Here is a 19,031-nt window from a genome sequence, read left to right on the forward strand (position 1 = left end):
GAAAAAGTTAGGAGCCAGAAAACGCACCCCGTCCCGACGAGCTTGCGCGCAGAAGCGAACACATATGTGAGCAGCGCTCGCATATGTAAACGGTGTTCAAACCACACATGTGAGGTATCGCCGTGATTGATAGAGCGAGAGCAATAATTCTAGCCCTAGACCTCCTCTGTAACTTAAAACATGCAACCTGTAGATTTTTTTAAACGTCGCCTATGAAGATTTTAAAGGGTAAAAGTTTGTCGGCATTCCACGAGCGGACGCAATTTTAAAGCGTGACATGTTGGGTATGAATTTACTCGGCGTAACATTATCTTTCATAATATAAAAAAAATGGGGATAACTTTACTGTTGTCTTATTTTTTAATTAAAAAAAGTGTAATTCCCCAAAAAGTGCGCTTGTAAGACCACTGCGCAAATACGGCGTGACAGAAAGTATTGCAACGATCGCCATTTTATTCTCTAGGGTGTTAGGATAAAAAATATATATAATGTTTGGGGGTTCCAATTAGAGGGAAGAAGATGGCAGTGAAAATAGTGAAAAATTACATTAGAATTGCTGTTAAACTTGTAATGCTTAACTTGTAATACCAACGGCCACCACCAGATGGCGCCAGCTCACATCTGGTGGTAATAACTTGTAATACCAACGGCTCACCACCAGATGGCGCCAGCCCACCTTCCAAGCCAAGTCGCCAGGACACTATTTCTAGTTGCCATGGCGACCTGGCGACCGGGATTTGTCGAGCCCTGCATTAATGTTACTCATCACATTTCCCAACTTCCTCCTTTTAACTACTTGCCGACCGCCCACCGTCGTTATACGTCCTCACTTTAGAGATGAATATCTCGGTAATGGCAGCAGCTGCTGCCACAATCGAGATATTCATCTCTTCTGTGGGCGGCCGTGTTAACGATAATGGCGGTCGCGAGATCGCCGTTATCGGTGGCGGGAGAGGGGCCCCCCCCTCCCGCCGCTCTCCCGCGCCCTCCGCCGCTTACCGTAGCCGACGGTAGCGGCGGAGGAGATCGCGACCATCCGGCTGGTGAGCGGGGACGAGACTGAAGGAAAAATCTCCTTCGCCCGTCCCCATAGCTCCGCTGGGCGGAAGTGACGTCAAAACGTCAGTCCCGCCCAGCGTCTTAAAGAAACATTTTTTTTTTTTGTCATTTGAAAAAATGACATTTCCAAATTTTTTTTTTTTTTTTTGCATTTAAGCCCAAATATGAGATCTGAGGTCTTTTTGACCCCAGATCTCATATTTAAGAGGACCTGTCATGTTTTTTTCTATTACAAGGGATGTTTACATTCCTTATAATAGGAATAAAAGTGATAATTTTTTTTGTTTTTTGTTTTTCAGTGTTAAAAATTCTAAAATAAATAAAAATAAATGCGAAAAGCAAAAAAAATTTTTTTTAAAGCGCCCCGTCCCGACGAGCTCGCGCGTAGAAGCGAACGTATACGCGAGTAGCGCCGACATATGAAAACGGTATTCAAACCACACAAGTGAGGTTAGGATGAAGGAAAAAAGCTGGGACAGCCGCACTCCAAAAAAACTCCTCCTTTAATTAAAAGAAAAGAAAACAAAAGAAAAGCTGACGTTTCGCACTATGCCTTAGTGCTTCTTCATAGCAAGTGAGGTATCGCCGCGATCGTTAGAGCGAGAGCATTAATTTTAGCCTTAGGCCTACTCTGTAACTCAAAAAATGCAACCTGTAGAATTTTTTAAACGTCGCCTATCAAGATTTTTAAGGGTAAAAGTTTTGACGCCATGCCACGAGCGGGCGCAATTTTTAAGCGTGACATGTTGGGTATCATTTTACTCGGCGTAACATTATCTTTCACAATTTATAAAAAAATTGGGCCAAATTTATTGTTGTCTTATTTTTTCATTTAAAAAAGTGAATTTTTTCCAAAAAAAGTGCGCTTGTAAGACCGCTGCGCAAATACGGTGTGACAAAAAGTATTGCAATGACTTCCATTTTATTCTCTAGGGTGTTAGAAAAAAAAAATATATAATGTTTGGGGGTTTTAAAACGGGAGTTCACCCATTTATAAAAAAAAAATTTTCTCCCCTTAGATTCCTGCTCGTTCGGTCTAGGGGAATCGGCTATTTGTATTAAAATATGAGCCGTACTTACCCGTTTTCGAGATGCATCTTCTTCCGTCGCTTCCGGGTATGGGTCTTCGGGAGCGGGCGTTCCTTCTTGATTGACAGTCTTCCGAGAGGCTTCCGACGGTCGCATCCATCGCGTCACTCGTAGCCGAAAGAAGCCGAACGTCGGTGCGGCTCTATACTGCGCCTGCGCACCGACGTTCGGCCTCTTTCGGAAAATCGTGACGCGATGGATGCGACCGCCGGAAGCCTCTCGGAAGACTGTCAATCAAGAAGGAACGCCCATTCCCGCAGCCCATACCCGGAAGCGACGGAGAGGATGCATCTCGTAAACGGGTAAGTACTGCACATATTTTAAAACAAATAGCCGATTCCCCTAGAGAAAACGAGCAGGAATCTAAGGGGAAAGAGTGTTCGCTATGGGTGAACCCCCGCTTTAAGTAATTTTCTAGCCAAAAAAAATGGTTTTGTCTCGTAAACACCGACTCTGAAAAACAGGCCCGGGGCTAAAGTGGTTAATCTCCTTTCTGTATTTTTTTTGTTTAATTCAGATGCCGACCTGGAGTTTGGGACTGTGCAGTGGGGAGATAGCGGCCTCTATTACTGCCTTGTCGCTGTTTCCGATGACCTGGAAGGCAAAAACGAAGACCGGGTGGAGGTCCTTGTAATGGGTGAGTACATCCGTGTAACATTGAGCAGCCAGCAATGTGTTGGGTCAGATGATGGACAGTGTGTGAATTGTGGCCGCCCAGGACGCGTTCCGTTGAAAGCGTCATCGATAATAATCGCTGGGCCCTGCTGTATTGTATGAGGCTCTATGTGATGGTTATGAGGAAAGGAAGATTTGTTGGATTGTTGGTTTCCTTCCCTAATTTGTCAACGTAGCCTGCAGACAAATGGTTTCCGCCGATCCTCAGGTCCTTGTCTGTACGTTACGTCTTTATTTATTTCCTCAGAGAGGAGGATCGTGTCACAGAGCCATTTGTCAGCATTGCCTTCCGACTTCATAGGAGACCTATAAAATATTCATCTGTTTATCAGAGCATGGACGGGTCCTTCAGTCTAATTGGAGATCTTCTATTGTGGCCTGTTATAGTTATAACCTGGCTAAGCGCCGTTTGCCCATATTTGAATGCCCTGGCGCCCAACCTGCAACCCTTTGTTATTTGTTGATTGGCCCTCGGGCCCCAGCAGCCATTATTTCAAGTTAGACTATTAATATACAGTATATATAAAAGGATTGAAATGGCAATGATCTCCAGCAGGTACTAAACTTGCATTCACTATATCTGGTCTCCCCAGGACCCTGCATTCACTATATCTGGTCTCCCCAGGACCCTGCATTCACTATATCTGCTCTCCCCAGGACCCTGCATTCACTATATCTGGTCTCCCCAGAACTCTGCATTCACTATATCTGGTCTCCCCAGGACCCTGCATTCACTATATCTGGTCTCCCCAGAACTCTGCATTCACTATATCTGGTCTCCCCAGGACCCTGCATTCACTATATCTGGTCTCCCCAGGACTCTGCATTCACTATATCTAATCTCCCCAGGACCCTGCATTCACTATATCTGGTCTCCCCAGGAGCCTGCATTCACTATATCTGGTCTCCCCAGGACTCTGCATTCACTATATCTGATCTCCCTGGGAGCCTGCATTCACTATATCTGGTCTCCCCAGGTCCCTGCATTCACTATATCTGGTCTCCCCAGGAACCTGCATTTACTATATCTGGTCTCCCCAGGACCATGCATTTACTATATTTGATCTCCCCAGGACCCTGCATTCACTATATCTGGTCTCCCCAGGACTCTGCATTCACTTTATCTGATCTCCCTGGGAGCCTGCATTCACTTTATCTGATCTCCCTGGGAGCCTGCATTCACTATATCTGGTCTCCCCAGGAGCCTGCATTCACTATATCTGGTCTCCCCAGGAGCCTGCATTCACTATATCTGCTCTCCCCAGGTCCCTGCATTTACTATATCTGGTCTCCCCAGGTCCCTGCATTCACTATATCTGGTCTCCCCAGGACCCTGCATTCACTATATCTGGTCTCCCCAGGACTCTGCATTCACTATATCTGGTCTCCCCAGGACCCTGCATTCACTTTATCTGATCTCCCTGGGAGCCTGCATTCACTATATCTGGTCTCCCCAGGAGCCTGCATTTACTATATCTGGTCTCCCCAGGACCCTGCATTCACTATATCTGATCTCCCTGGGAGCCTGCATTCACTATATCTGGTCTCCCCAGGACTCTGCAGTCACTATATCTGGTCTTCCCAGGAGCCTGCATTCACTATATCTAGTCTCCCCAGGAGTCTACATTTACTACTGTATATCTTGTCTCCCCAGGACCCTGCATTCTCTATATCTGGTATCCCCATGAGCCTGCATTCACTATATCTGGTCTCCCCAGGAGCCTGCATTCACTATATCTGGTCTCCCCATGACTCTGCATTCACTATATCTGATCTCCCCAGGACCCTGCATTCACTATATCTGGTCTCTCCAGGACCCTGCATTCACTATATCTGGTCTCCCCAGGACCCTGCATTCACTATATCTGGTCTCCCCAGGACCCTGCATTCACTATATCTGGTCTCCCCAGGAGCCTGCATGTACTATATCTGGTCTCCCCAGGAGCCTGCATGTACTATATCTGCATCTCCCACAGTACACAGAACATGGAAATGCAATTATTTTAGTAAATATAAACTTCTTCATCTCTTCTCATCAGCAGTATATAACAGTCTTGTGACTTCTATCAGTGTCTGCTTAAAACTTAAAGGAGTTTTCAATCTCCTCTCATTGTTCTATGAGCCTGCAGGTCTCCTGACCCTCTGTCTGGACAGTGCTGATTGGCCCTGTGCTGATCACATGCACCCTCCCGATAAAGGGAAAAAAAATCTCTCCTGCAATACACACCAAACTGAGCATGTGCAGAGTGCCCCTAAGGCTCTGTTTTATCAGGAGATGGATTAGGGACAGTGGAATAAGCGTATTTGATTTTGACTATATGGCCAAACTTGATTTGGGCTTTTAAAGCAGAGTTCCACCCAATAGTGGAACTTCCATTTTATCCGCTTAACAATCCCTTCACGCCGATATACGACGGCAGAAGGACACGGCTTGGCACAAGCACGTACATGTACATTGCCTTTAAGAGCCCAGCCGTGGTCCTGTGCTCCGTGACCACGCCCACGGGACCCGATCGCCGCCGGTGTCCCACGATCGGGTCACAGAGCTGAAGAACGGGGAGAGGTGAATGTAAACAAACCTTTCCCCGTTCTGCCTAGTGTGACTGCCACTGATTGTCTTCCCTGTCATAGGGAACGATGATCAGTAACATGTCACGTCAGGCCCCGCCTCAACACAGTAAGAATCACTCCCTTAGGTCACACTTAACCCCTTAGCGCCCCTACATGCTAACCCCTTCACTGCCAATGTCATTTTGACAGTAATCAGTGCATTTCTATAGCACTTTTCGCTGTAAAAATGACATTGGCCCCAAAATAGTGTCAAAAGTGTTAGCCATAATGTCTCAGTCACGATAAAAATCGCTGATCGCCGCCATAACTAGTAAAAATAAATTATTAATAAAAATGCCATAAAATTATCCCCTATTTTGTAAACGCTATAAATTTTGCGCAAACCAATCAATAAACGCTTATTGCGATTTTTCTTTACCAAAAAAATGGAAAAGAATACGTATCGGCCTAAACTGAGGATTTTTTTTTTTTATATATTTTTGGGGGATATTTATTATAGCAAAAGGTAAAAAAAATTTTTTTTTTTTTTAAATTGTCGCTCTATTTTTGTTTATAGCGCAAAAAATAAAAACTGCAGAGGTGATCAAATACCACCAAAAGAAAGCTTTATTTGTGGGGAAAAAAAGGACGTCGATTTTGTTTGGGATCCACGTCGCACGACCGCGCAATTGTCAGTTAAAGCGACGTAGTGCCGAATCGCAAAAAGGGGCCTGGTCCTTTACCTGCATAATGGTCCGGGGCTGAAGTGGTTAAGCCTCATGTGTTTCTTCTCCGTTTACGCCTTGTGAAATTGGCCTTGTTTCCTTTTTCTTTTCTTTTTTTCACGGGATAATAGTCGTAAGGATATTAATGCTAATGCTGATAAAAAGGACAGGAGGAGTGGAACATTGTGCTTCATTGTCTAACAAGGAGTCGGGAATCACACTGAAATATCGTAAATTCTCTAAAGAATGATTGTAATTATTTTTTAACTTGCCCGGAGATATCATTATATTCTAAGTACGGTGTTTTAAATGACATCAGGTTAGGAATATATCTGCGCTGTGCTGGTTACGTAGTCTATATTACGCTTTGCTGCTTTCAAGGATCTTGTGATTGTATTGTTGTTTATAGGCTCCACGCACACTAAAGCTGAAAAACTCAAGTTTTTGGGAGTTTGGACGTTTAGCCCTTAACTACTTCATCCCTGGAAGAATTTACCCCCTTCCTGACCAGAGCATTTTTTGCGATTCGGCACTGCGTCCCTTTAACTGACAATTGCGCGGTCGTGCGACGTGGCACCCAAACAAAATTGACATCCTTTTTTTCCTACAAATAGAACTTTCTTTTGGTGGTATTTGATCACCTCTGCGTTTTTATTTTTTTTGCGATATAAACAAGAAAAGAGCGAAAATTTTGGAAAAAAAGCAATATTTAGTGGGAACGCTCAATTAGAGGTCGACCGATATATCGGCCGATATTTTGCCTTTTTAAAGATATCGGCATCGGTATCATTATTATGAAAAATTGGCCGATTGTCTGGGATCTGAGGTAGGGGTGTGCTGAGTGGAATTCTTCCGCCTGCCTGCCCGCCCGCCCGTTCGCTCGCTGCTATCTGCTGCCTTTTTTTTTTTTTTTTTAGTTTAGGAAGTCGTCAGCCAACCAGCGGGCTGGTAACAGCCAATCGGCGGCTGCCATCCTCCACTGTAAAAAAAAACGTCCCCTGACGTGCTGCGTGCCCTGCCTCTGCCTACAAACCCCAGGCAGAGGCAGGGTGCGCAGCACGTCAGGGGACGTTTTTTTTTTCAGAGTGGAGGATGTTGGCAGCGGCGGCCGCCGATTGGCTGTTACCGGCCTGCTCTGCATTCTGGGGATTGTAGGCAGAGGCGGGGAAGCACGTCATGGCCAGGGACAAATGGAGCTTTCTTGTGCTAGACTAGGAGATGGAACGGAGCCTGGAGCGCTCCGCTGGTGGGCATTGCTGAGGTGGCAGTGAATGACATTGGGCTGTACTGGTGGGCACTGATGTGAGGCACTGATGAGGTGATGCACTGGTTGGCACTGATGAGGTGATGCACTGGTTGGCACTGATGAGGTGATGCACTGGTTGGCACTGATGTGATGCACTGGTTGGCACTAATGTGATGCACTGGTTGGCACTAATGTGATGCACTGGTTGGCACTGATGTGATGCACTGGTTGGCACTGGTGATATGCGCTGGTGAGATGCACTGGTGGGCAATGATGGGATGCCCTGGTGCATTGGTGGGCATTGATGAGATGGCACTGATGGGCTGCACTGGTGGGCAATGATGAGGTGGCACTGGTGGGCACTGATAGGCTGCACTGGTAGGCACTAATGAGGTGGCACTGGTGGGCTGCACTGGTGGACACTGATGTGGAACTTATCAACATTGATAGGCTCCACTGGTGGGTACTGATGAGGTTGCACTGGTGGGCACTAATGGATACTGATATGCTGCACTGATGGGCTGCACCAGCGGGCACTGATGTGGCACTGACAGGCTGCACCCCACCTCTCCACCCTAAACAATTATCTCCTCCCCACCTCTCCACCCTAGGTTTTTTGAGATGAAGGGAAACAAAATCGTCCTAAAATATCGGCCGCAAAAATCGGCAACACATATCGGCCATCGGCCACCCCGATTTCCAAATATCGGCATCGGCCAGAGAAAAACCCATGTCGGTCGACCTCTATGCTCAAATGCATTCCCAGTATTGTTATTCGTTTTTTATTATTCTTCATTTTTATTTGTATTCCGTACGTTTTTTGGCTCTGCGTAACTCCTGCATACTTTCAGCTATTAAGACCAATCAACTATTAAAATGTTCAGCTTTTCCAGCTAATGATGGGACTCCTTCAACTTTTTTTCTACTATTTAAACTTTTTAAAATATTAAGCTTTTAGACACTTTTTTTTTTTTAACATTGAAGTCAATGAGAGCATGCTTCAAATCCTTAAAATCTCCTTCTGCTCCCAAAAGTTTCAGCTCCGTCATACTTTCACCTACAGACGCCAAACAAACTGTTCACAAATTATTCAGCTATCCGGCTATATCTTTTCAGTGTGATATATTTTACAGTTTTTGTGAAAAAGCTGTTTAAGTTTAGTGATCATTTCAGGAAATTTTAGCGATTAAACGGAATGTCTATGGGGTTGCTTAGAGTGGATGATGTCATAGCTAGAGCACAGAGCTTTAACCACTTAACGCCCGCCGCACGACTATTTACGTCCACAAAATGGCACAGACAGGCAGAAGGACGTACATATACGTCCTTGCCTTCTAGCGGGTGGGGGGTCCGATCGGGACCCCCCGCTGCGTGCGGCGGTCGGGTTCCCTCGGGGAGCGATCCGGGACGACGGCGCGGCTATTCGTTTATAGCCGCCCCATCGCGATCGCTCCCCGGAGCTGAGGAACGGGGGAGCCGTATGTAAACACGGCTTCCCCGTGCTTCACTGTGGCGGCGCATCGATCGAGTGATCCCTTTTATAGGGGAGACACAATCGATGACGTCAGACCTACAGCCACACCCCCCTACTGTTGTAAACACACACTAGGTGAAGCCTAAAACGTTCAGCGCCCCCTGTGATTAACTCCCAAACTGCAACTGTCATTTTGACAATAAAGAATGCAATTTAAAAGCATTTTTTGCTGTGAAAATGACAATGGTCCCAAAAATGTGTCAAAATTGTCCGAAGTGTCTGCCATAATGTCGCAGTCACGAAAAAAATCGCTGATCGCCGCCATTAGTAGTAAAAAATATTTTTTTTATAAAAATGCAATAAAAATATCCCCTATTTTGTAAACGCTATAAATTTTGCGCAAACCAACCGATAAACAATTATTGCGATTTTTTTTTTTACCAAAAATAGGTAGAAGAATACGTATCGGCCTAAACTGAGGGAAAAACATTTTTTATATATGTTTTTGGGGGATATTTATTATAGCAAAAAGTAAAAAATATTGAATTTTTTTCAAAATTTACGCTCTATTTTTGTTTATAGCGCAAAAAATAAAAACCGCAGAGGTGATCAAATACCACCAAAAGAAAGCTCTATTTGTGGGGAAAAAAGGACGCTAATTTTGTTTGGGAGCCACGTCGCACGACCGCGCAATTGTCTGTTAAAGTGACACAGTCCCGAACTGTAAAAACCCCTTGGGTCTTTAGGCAGCATATTGGTCCGGTCCTTAAGTGGTTAATGGCTGTGTGCAGGGGCGAACTGACAACTCATGGGGCCCCCGGGCAATAGGAGATTATGGGGCCACACAGTATACACATACAGTATGCATACATAGTATACACACACACACACTGAGAAGGTACTGGAGAGGCGGGGCTGCTATAATCTTGGGATTCTTAGACCAAAAGGATGTCGTTAAAGCGGTTGTAAACCCGCATCAAACATTTTTTTTTTTCCTCCTGCAAGGCAAAAGTCATAATGAGCTAATACGCACCGCATATTAGCTCATTATGAAATACTTACCTCGTAACGAGGTGTGTAGAACTTACCTGGTTCACGCCGAGCGAGATATCATCTTGCCTCGGTGTGTCTTCCGGGTATCGCTGCTCCAGCGCTGTGATTGGCTGGAGCGGCAATGACGTCACTCCTGCACGTGTGATTTAAATTCGGCAGGGTCCGGCGGCTGCCGGTCCTTTCACCGTAGATCCCCCGTGCGCCGCTGGCATTGCGAGGGGAATATCTCCTAAACCGTGTAGGTTTAGGAGATAATGGGCCAGATTCACATAGCCCTGGCGCAGCGTAACCTAACTGGTTTAAGTTACACCGCTGCAAGTTTTTGAAGTTAGTGCCCGATCCACAAAGCACTTACCTGGAAATTTACGGCGGTGTATCCTAAACCTGTCCGGCGCAAGGCGTGCCCAATCGAATGGGGCGAGTCCCATTTAAATTAGGCGCGCTCCCGCGCCGGACGTCCTGCGCATCCTCCCGTCGCAAATTTCCCGACGTGCTTTGCGCGAAGTTACGACGCGCCAACGTTTTGTGAATCGCGACGGGTAAAAAAGACTTGCGCCGGGAAATAAAAAATATTTAAAAAAAATTTGAAAGCGACGCGGGAAAGACAGGTATACTTTTACATGGTGTACTAAGTTTACACTTTGTAAAAGCAGCCTTATCTTTGCGACGGCAAACTAACACTTGCGGCGACGTAACGACGGGAAAACATTTCGGGGATCGCCCTAACTGCTAATTTGCATACCCGACGCTGGTTTACGACGCGTAATCCCCCCAGCGGCGGCCGCGGTACTGCATCCTAAGATCCGACAGTGTAAAACAATTACACCTGTCGGATCTTAGGCCCCATACACACGATAGAATCCATCCGCTGAAAAATCCCAGCAAATGGGTTTCAGCGGATAGATCCTATGGTGTGTACAATCCAGCGGATCTGTTTCCGCGGATATTTCTCCCCTGGGATGGATTCCAGCAGATAAATATTTGCTGACATGCAGAACAAATCTATCTGCTGGAATCCATCCCAACGGATGGATCCGCTGGTCTGTATAGACTCACCGGATCCATCCGTCCGAAGGGATCCCCCGCATGCGTCGTAATGATTCGACGCATGCGTGGAATTCCTTATATGACAGCGTCGCGCACGTCGCCGCGTCATAATCGCGGCGACGTCGCGACACGTCATCGCCAGAGGATTTCGGCGCGGATTTCAATGCGATGGTGAGTACACTCCATCGCATGGAAATCCGCTGAAATCCTCGAGAGGATTTATCCGCGGAAACGGTCCGCTGGACCGTATTCGCGGATAAATCCTCTCGTGTGTATGGGGCCTAAGGGATATCTATGCGTAACTGGTTCTATGAATCAGTCGCATAGATAGAAACAGGGATACGACGGCGTATCAGCAGATACGCCGTCGTATCCCTTTTGTGAATCTGGCCCATTCTCCTTACCTACAGGTAAGCCTTATTATAGGCTTACCTGTAGGTAAAAGTCAAAAAAGTGGGTTTACAACCACTTTAAGGGACATTTCAGAGACAGATGTAAAAAAACACAGATTTTTACACACTGTCCCTGGTTTTACCGAGGCTACCAACCCTGATGGGGCCCCCTAGTGGCATGGGGCCCCCCCGGGCAGTGCCCGAGTGCCCGACTGGTCAGTTCGCCCATGGCTGTGTGTTGAGTTATTTTGAGGGGACGGCAAATTTTACACTGTTATACAAGCTGTACACTCACTACACAACATTGTAGCAAAGTGTAATTTCTTCAGTGTTGTCACATGAAAAGATAGAAGAAAAGATTTACACAAATGCAAGGGTTGTACTCACTTTTGTGACATACTGTATGTGATCTCCCGCGCACAGAGGGGTGTACTTACTTTTGTGAGATGCTGTATATATTTATTGTGGTCTATACGTGGTTACATCACACATGGCGTGTGCTGAGGTCTGCTGCAATGAAGGATTTCTGTATTTGAAACTTTATTGTAAATCTAGACAGTTGAGGGGGTGTAATATTCCCGCTGGGTGGAGTATGCGATTCCCCGTACTTTCAATATCGCCCCAATCGGGGCGTGATTTTGGCGTGATTGTCGCCTGACAAATCGCACGACTGCTTTTGGGAAACGGGCGTCCCGTCAGTTTTGTTTGTATGCTTTGTCAGGTGACAATATTGTCCTGTGATCGGGGTGCCATTGAAAGTAACGGGATCACAAGCGTGTCACACGTTTTGCGGCAATTCGGGAAATGCAGTAATTCCGCCCGCGATCCGGAAAGACCTAAGTGTGATCGCAGCCAAAGCTAAGCGTCTTCTATCAGTTGCTGGGTTCTCCTTCTATAGATTTTCTTCCTCAACCATTCCACACTTTGGCCCGGATTCACAAAGCACTTACGCCGACGTATCTCGAGATACGCCGCGTAAGTGTAACTATGCGCCGTCGTATCTGTGCGCCGTGCCCACAAAACTAGATACACCTGAAAATAGGCTGCCTACGACCGACATAACTTGCCTACGCCGTCGTATCGTGGGCGCATATTTACGCTGTGCACATTTGCCGCTCCCATTGATTTTCTATGCACATATGCAAATGAGGGAGATACGCCGATTCACGAACGTAGTTGCGCCCGGCGCATAATATATGTGGTTTGCGTAAGTCGTACGTCCGGTGTAAAGTTATTCCCCATATAGGAGGCGCAACCCATGCAAAGGTATGGACCAGGGAACACAGCCGTCGTATATTTTGTCGTTTACGTTGTACGTGACTAGGACTAGGTGTAGGTTACGTTCACGTCGTAGGCAGTGATTCGACGTATCTTAGGGAGTAGTTCTGACGTGATTCTGAGCATGCGCACTGGGATGCGTCCACGGGACGGCGCATGCCCCGTATGTTATTCGTAACTTTATGACGCTCAGTCCTTCATTTACATGGGGTCACGCCTCATTAGCATGGCTCACGCCCACTTCCACCTACGCTGGCTTACGCTGAGGAAACACAGCGTAGATTTGAGAGCGACTGGGGGCGAGTGCTTTGTGAATACTGTGCTTGCCTCTGTGCGCTGCGTCGGCGTAGCGTATATTCGATACGCTACGCCCGCATAAATATGCGCCAATGTATGTGAATCCGGCCCATTCTCTTCATTCTTTATTCCACCGCTAATATATACTCTGCATTGACCTTGTATAGCACTGTTCTCTCTAAGAACTCCAAGGGCCAGATTATCAGAGACTTACGTTGGCGTATCAGTAGATACGCCGTCGTAAGTCCGAATCTGCGCCGTCGTAAATTTAAGCGTATTCTGGAAACCAGATACGCTTAAATTAGGCTAAGATACGAGCGGCGTAAGTCTCCTACGCCGTCGTATCTTAGGGTGCATATTTACGCTGGCCGCTAGGTGGCGCTTCCGTTGAGTTTGGCGTAGAATATGCAAATGACTAGATACGCCGATTCACGAACGTACGCGCGCCTGTCGCAATTAGTTACGCCGTTTACGTTAGAGATACGCCGGCGTAAAGATAAAGCTGGTCTCTAGGTGGCGCATCCCATGCAAAGTATGGACATCGGAACAGGCCTATCTTTTTACGTCATTTGCGTAAGTCGTACGCGAATAGGGCTGTGCGTAAATTACGTTCACGTCATAGGCATTGAGCCGACATATTTTTGGCCGTAAATACGACGTGATACTGAGCATGCGCCGTTCATTCGGCCATGCATCTACATGGGGTCAAGCCTCATTTAAATACAACACGCCCCCTACAGCCTACTTTGAATTACGCGCGCTTACGCCGGCCCATTTACGCTACGCCGCCGTAACTTAGGAGGCAAGTGCTTTGTGAATACAGCACTTGCCTCTCTAAGTTGCGGCGGCGTAGTGTAAATACGGTACGCTACGCCCGCGCAACGTAGATCGGCCGTACCTGAATCTAGGCCCAAGTATTGGAGATGGCGTTGGCCGGGAATCGAACCCGGGTCAGCTGGTTGGAAGACAGCTATGCTTACCACTGCACCACCAACGCAAAAGTGGCATGTAGTGTGGGAGGAAACCGGAGTACCCGGAGAAAACCCACACAAGCACAGGGAGAACTTGCAAACTCAACATGCAAACTGAATCGTTGCATTCTGATTGGCTGAACATATTTCATATTTTCATTCAGTTTTCAAAGGAATTTCTGTCTGGATCATGTAAAAAAAAAAAAAAATATCTGTTTTGCAGATTCTGCTACAGCTGTGTTCAAGTAAGAAATATACTGTAGAATTCCACCCATTCATGAAAACCGTCCTACGCCCACTGGCAGTGCCATGGCAACAGAGGTTGCTGTACGGCCTTCAAGGCTCTGCTGCTTCAAGAATGCCGATCTCTTCCGTCCCTAATTCTGAAACAAAGCAACAGTTTAGTCATTTAGTGTGACAGGAGATGCTTATATATATATATATTTTTTTACAGGGGTGTTTTTTCCACATTTTGGACGAGGCAAAGCTGACATTGATAATTAAACAAGTTTAAAATAAAGTGTGTCCCAACATACCCCCCTATACCACCCTTCATATACCATCTCCTGAATGCCTAAGCCTAAAGCAGAGCTAACATCTGCATCACTTGGTTGGGCATCTACCATAATGTGTACATATACTAGATTGTCAAAAGTATTGGGACACCTGCCTATACATGCACATGAACCTTCCAGGGCTGTGGAGTCGGTAGATAAATGTTCCGACTCCGACTCCGACTCCTCAGTTTTATGTACTTCCGACTCCGACTCCTCTGTATTAATATGCGAATGTATTTTATACATTCCTTGAGGGAAAGAAACGCAACCTACCACAGGACTACTGGCTGGGAAGCCAACAGTCTACTGTATTGCACAGTTTAAGCAAAAGACAAAGGAAGGGGCATGTATTCTAAAACATGATTTTCCTAGGAGAATCCCATAGTCATGTTTAAAGTTTAAGCTAACAATCGGAGTTTACAAGTTTTTATAGCCTTAGCTAAATGACAGCAGTTTTTCCAATGGTTTACAGCTTCAGTCTTGAACTATTGGCCCTCCATTCCCTTCACTTATACAAGTGTCTCACTCTCTAGTCCTGCAAAAAACATATTTATTTAATCCCTTATCAGTGAGAGGCTAGGTTACACATGGACGCTGCGTTCCCTGTAAAAGCAGAACACAACACTATGGAAAGTATAAGTATTGCAGCTCCTAATTGTGCGTTGCGTGCCATATAGTGAAGCACATGAAAAGCATGCTTCTTCACGGTCACTTAACGTGTTCGTTTTGCGGTTACGTGAGGCACTGCATGCATTGGTCTTTATTCTTACAGTAGAGAAGTCATTAATTATAACTTTTTGTGAATTGGGACATTTAAACTTGCTTTTTTTTTTTTTTATTCCAATCTAAATTTAGTATAGGAGTCGGAGTCGGTGCATTGTTTGCCAACTCCAACTCCGACTCCAAGTACCCAAAATTTCCCCCGACTCCGACTCCTCGACTCCGACTCCAACTCCGACTCCACAGCCCTGGAACCTTCTTGGCCAAAATCAGTGCCTGACCTCACAAATGCGCTCCTCGAAGAATGGTCAAACATTCCAATAGACACACTCCTAAACCTTGTGGACGGCCTTCCCTTGTGGACGGACTAAGACTGGGATGCCATTAAAGTTCATGTGCATCCCAATACTTTTGGTAATATAGTGTATGTCTAGCAATATAATGGGCACAGTGGCTGCATTTGATTGGGCACAGTGGCTGCATATGATGGGCACAGTGGCTGCATTTTATGGGTACAATGGCTGCAATTGATGGCACAGTGGCTGAAATTGATGGCACAGTGGATGCCACTGTGGATGCCTCAGAACAGCTGAGTTTACGATCAGCTGTTGTCTCGCCTTGCCGGTGACTTGTTGTTAAGGTTCCCCTATCAAGATGGTTCCTGTAAGGGCTGCGCAGGCTCAATCCTTGCTGACGGAAATCTTCGAACCTCGGCCGGCATCCAGGCTCATTCTTTAACATCCCCGTGGATTGGAGGATGTTAAAAAAAGAGCCAGGAGGCCGAGCGAGCGGAGCGAGCTGTCCGAGCGAAGCGAGGACGTGAGGCCGACTGGTGACTTTCCTCAAATTCCATGTTGCCAAGGATGCCGGCTGAGGTTCGGAGATTTCCGTCGGCAAGGATTGCGCCTGCGCAGTCCTTACAGGAACCATCTCGATACCCAGAACCATATCGGCAGATCACCGGGGCATGTTCATGTAGAAGAGAGGCGGATATTTACAAGAAGGGGTCGGATTTTTCAATGATGGGCAGTGCTACATGAACGTGCCTCGGCCACGCAAGACAACAGCTGATCGTAAACGCTGTTCTGCGGCGAATGCGCATTTCCACCCGGGCACTATTCGATAGCCGGGCACATCTCGACAGAACACCGGCTTCGATGGAGGAAGGGAACACTTGCAAGAAGAGTATTGGTTAGTCAGGGGCTCCAACTTACAAATACGCCGTCTCTTTGCCCTGATTGGCTAGGTGACAGTGTCTCCTAAAACCCAAAAGCCCCAACCCAAAATTGAATCTGACCCCCAACTTTAAATAACTCCCGCACTCCTACTTAACCATTTTGGGTAAAAAAACGATCGGTGGTGAAAGCTTCCTCTCCAGTGCTGAGATCTGCGGGGGCCAGATCCTAAAAGACACTGCAGTCCTCCAGCTGGGCAGACTCGCTCAGAGCGGATGGAGACATTTCCTGGGTTCATACCCTCCGGCACCGCACAGAAAATCACTGGCAGTCGGCTCGCCAATTTATTAGCTGCATCAAAGGTGAACGTAGGAGGGGAAGTTCATTACAAATGCATAAAACAAATTTCCCACTATAAAGCTTTGCTAGCTGGAAAAATGAGAACATCATTTAAATCCTGCTTCTAAAATATTAATAACAGCAGATATCTCAGTGGAATATATTTGAATATATACAGGATGAGAAAGCTAGACACTGCCATCAAGGTGCCTTTATATAGGAAGGATCAATTCTATTCTAATATATGCATAAAAGCATTGGGCCTTATACAGAGATCTGAAAAAAAAAAACAGAAAAAAAATCACTGCGCTTAGGTAAACCATACAAATGATCTGCCAGCACAACCAAATTTGTACTAATTGTTTAACCACTTGCTGACCACCCTATAGCAGTTTTACTGCTACAGGGTCGCAGCTCTGCGCAGGATCACTTGTATATATATGTGATCCTGCACTTCCGCCTGCAGGGGGTGCGCAAGCCGCTGCTGCTGTGATTGTTCATAGCAGAAGCCAATCTGCGGGTGTCGGACACTCGATGTCCTCTGGCACCCGCCTATCGTTGGCAAATCACACAACGGTTTACCGTTATGTAAACAAGGCAGGGGGGGGGGGAGAGATGGATTCTGTGTTCCTGCAAAGCTGAAAATAAAGTCCATCTCTTCCCTTAGTACAGTGGTTCTCAACTCCTGTCCTCAGGACCGACTAACAGGCCAGATTTTAGGAATTACCTTGGAGAAGATGCAGACTAGAATACTGCAATCGCTGAGCTGCGAATTATATCACCTGTGATGTTTTTTCAGCTATCCTGTAAACCTGGCCTGTTAGTGGGGGCTGAGGACAGGAGTTGAGAACCACTGCCCTAGTAAAAGCACCTCACACAGTACACAAAACCACTGGCCAGGCACACATTAAACCCTCTAATCGCCCCTGATGTTTAACCCCTTCCCGGCCAGTGACATTAGTACAGTGACAGTGCATGTTTTTAGCACTAATCAATGTATTAGTGTCACTGGTTCCCACAAAATTTCAAAAGTGTCAGTTAGTGTCCGATTTTCCGCTGCAATATCACAGTCCCTCTATAAGTCGGCCACCATTACTAGCATAAAAAAAATTAAAAATTCCATAAGCATATCCCATATTTTGTAGATGCTATAACTTTGGCGTAAACCAATCAATATACTCTTATTGGGCCTAAATTGGACGAAATTTATGAAGAAATCTGAATGTTGTGGTCATTCAGGTGCTTATCTAATAGTTTTTTGAAACTATCGATGCTCCCCGCTGAGACCACCACCTGTGGAAGGATGTTCATCCTTGCCACTCTTGCAGTTAAGAACCCTCTACGTAGTTTAAAGTTAAACCTAATTCCTTCTAATTTTACTGAGTGGCCACGTGTCTTATTAAACTCCCTTCTGCGAAAAAGTTTTATCCCTATTGTGGGGTCACCAGTACGGTATTTGTAAATTGAAATCATATCCCCTTTCAAGCGTCTCTCCTCCAGAGAGAATAAGTTCAGTGCGTGCAACCTTTCCTCATAACTAATATCCTCCGGACCCTTTATTAGCTTTGTTGCCCTTATTTGTACTGGCTCCATTTCCAGCACATCCTTCCTGAGGACTGGTGCCCAGAACTGGACCAGAGTCTTGTAGATTGGGAGATTTATCGCTTTGTCACTGGATTTATCCCCTTTTTAATGTATGCCAATATTCTGTTTTATTTGTTAGCAGCAGCTTGACATTGCCTGCCATTGCTGGTGCTGAGCCTATCATCTACTAGGACCCCCAGGTCCTTTTCCATCCTAGATTCCCCCAGAGGTTCTCCCCCTAGTGTATAGATTGCATTCATATTTTTGCCACCCAAATGCATTATTTTACATTTTACATTTTTCCTCATGGATCTGAGGAAGCCACTTGAATAAGTAGTAAAATATCTTCAACGTTACATAATGTCTAGTGTGACTAACTACTACTAGCTAGCTATATTGTGATCCAGAGATGGCAACTCACCTCCTCATAGAAGGTTAATAGATTTGGTTTGGCAAGAACAATTCTTCATGAAAATCCATGCTGATTACTGCTAATGATACTGTTTTCATTACTAAAATATTGTATATAGTCCCTTATCATCCCCTCCAAGAGCTTACATACTATTGATGTTAGGCTAACTGTTCTCAAGGCTTATTTCTCAAGGCCCCCTCCTCCAACAACCTCTGAAGGAACCTTGGTTGAGAAAGGCTGTTCCAAACACTCATTGGATCTGAGGAAGCCACTTGAATAAGTATTCAAATATCTTCAACATTACAGAATGTCTAGTGTGACTAACTACTACTAGCTAGCTATATTGTGACCCAGAGATGGCAACTCACCTCCTCATAGAAGGTTAATA

General features: G+C 45.9%; 1 protein-coding gene and 1 non-coding gene across 4 annotated transcripts in view; one reads left to right on the top strand and one right to left on the bottom strand.

Moving 5' to 3' along the window:
* Positions 1-19,031, top strand: part of ILDR2 (immunoglobulin like domain containing receptor 2) — a 272,738-nt gene that overhangs the window by 8,762 nt on the left and 244,945 nt on the right. For all 3 annotated transcript variants that reach the window (XM_040339086.1, XM_040339087.1, XM_040339088.1), the window contains exon 2: positions 2,666-2,785. In XM_040339086.1, coding sequence (XP_040195020.1) covers positions 2,666-2,785 — 120 coding nt within the window. The remainder of the gene's footprint in view (positions 1-2,665; positions 2,786-19,031) is intronic.
* On the bottom strand, positions 13,811-13,882 carry TRNAG-UCC. The gene has a single exon. It is a non-coding gene; the product is annotated as a tRNA-Gly (tRNA).

The sequence above is a fragment of the Rana temporaria genome, chromosome 2 (genome assembly GCF_905171775.1).
Source record: "Rana temporaria chromosome 2, aRanTem1.1, whole genome shotgun sequence".
In the NCBI taxonomy this organism is placed as follows: Eukaryota; Metazoa; Chordata; class Amphibia; order Anura; family Ranidae; genus Rana; species Rana temporaria.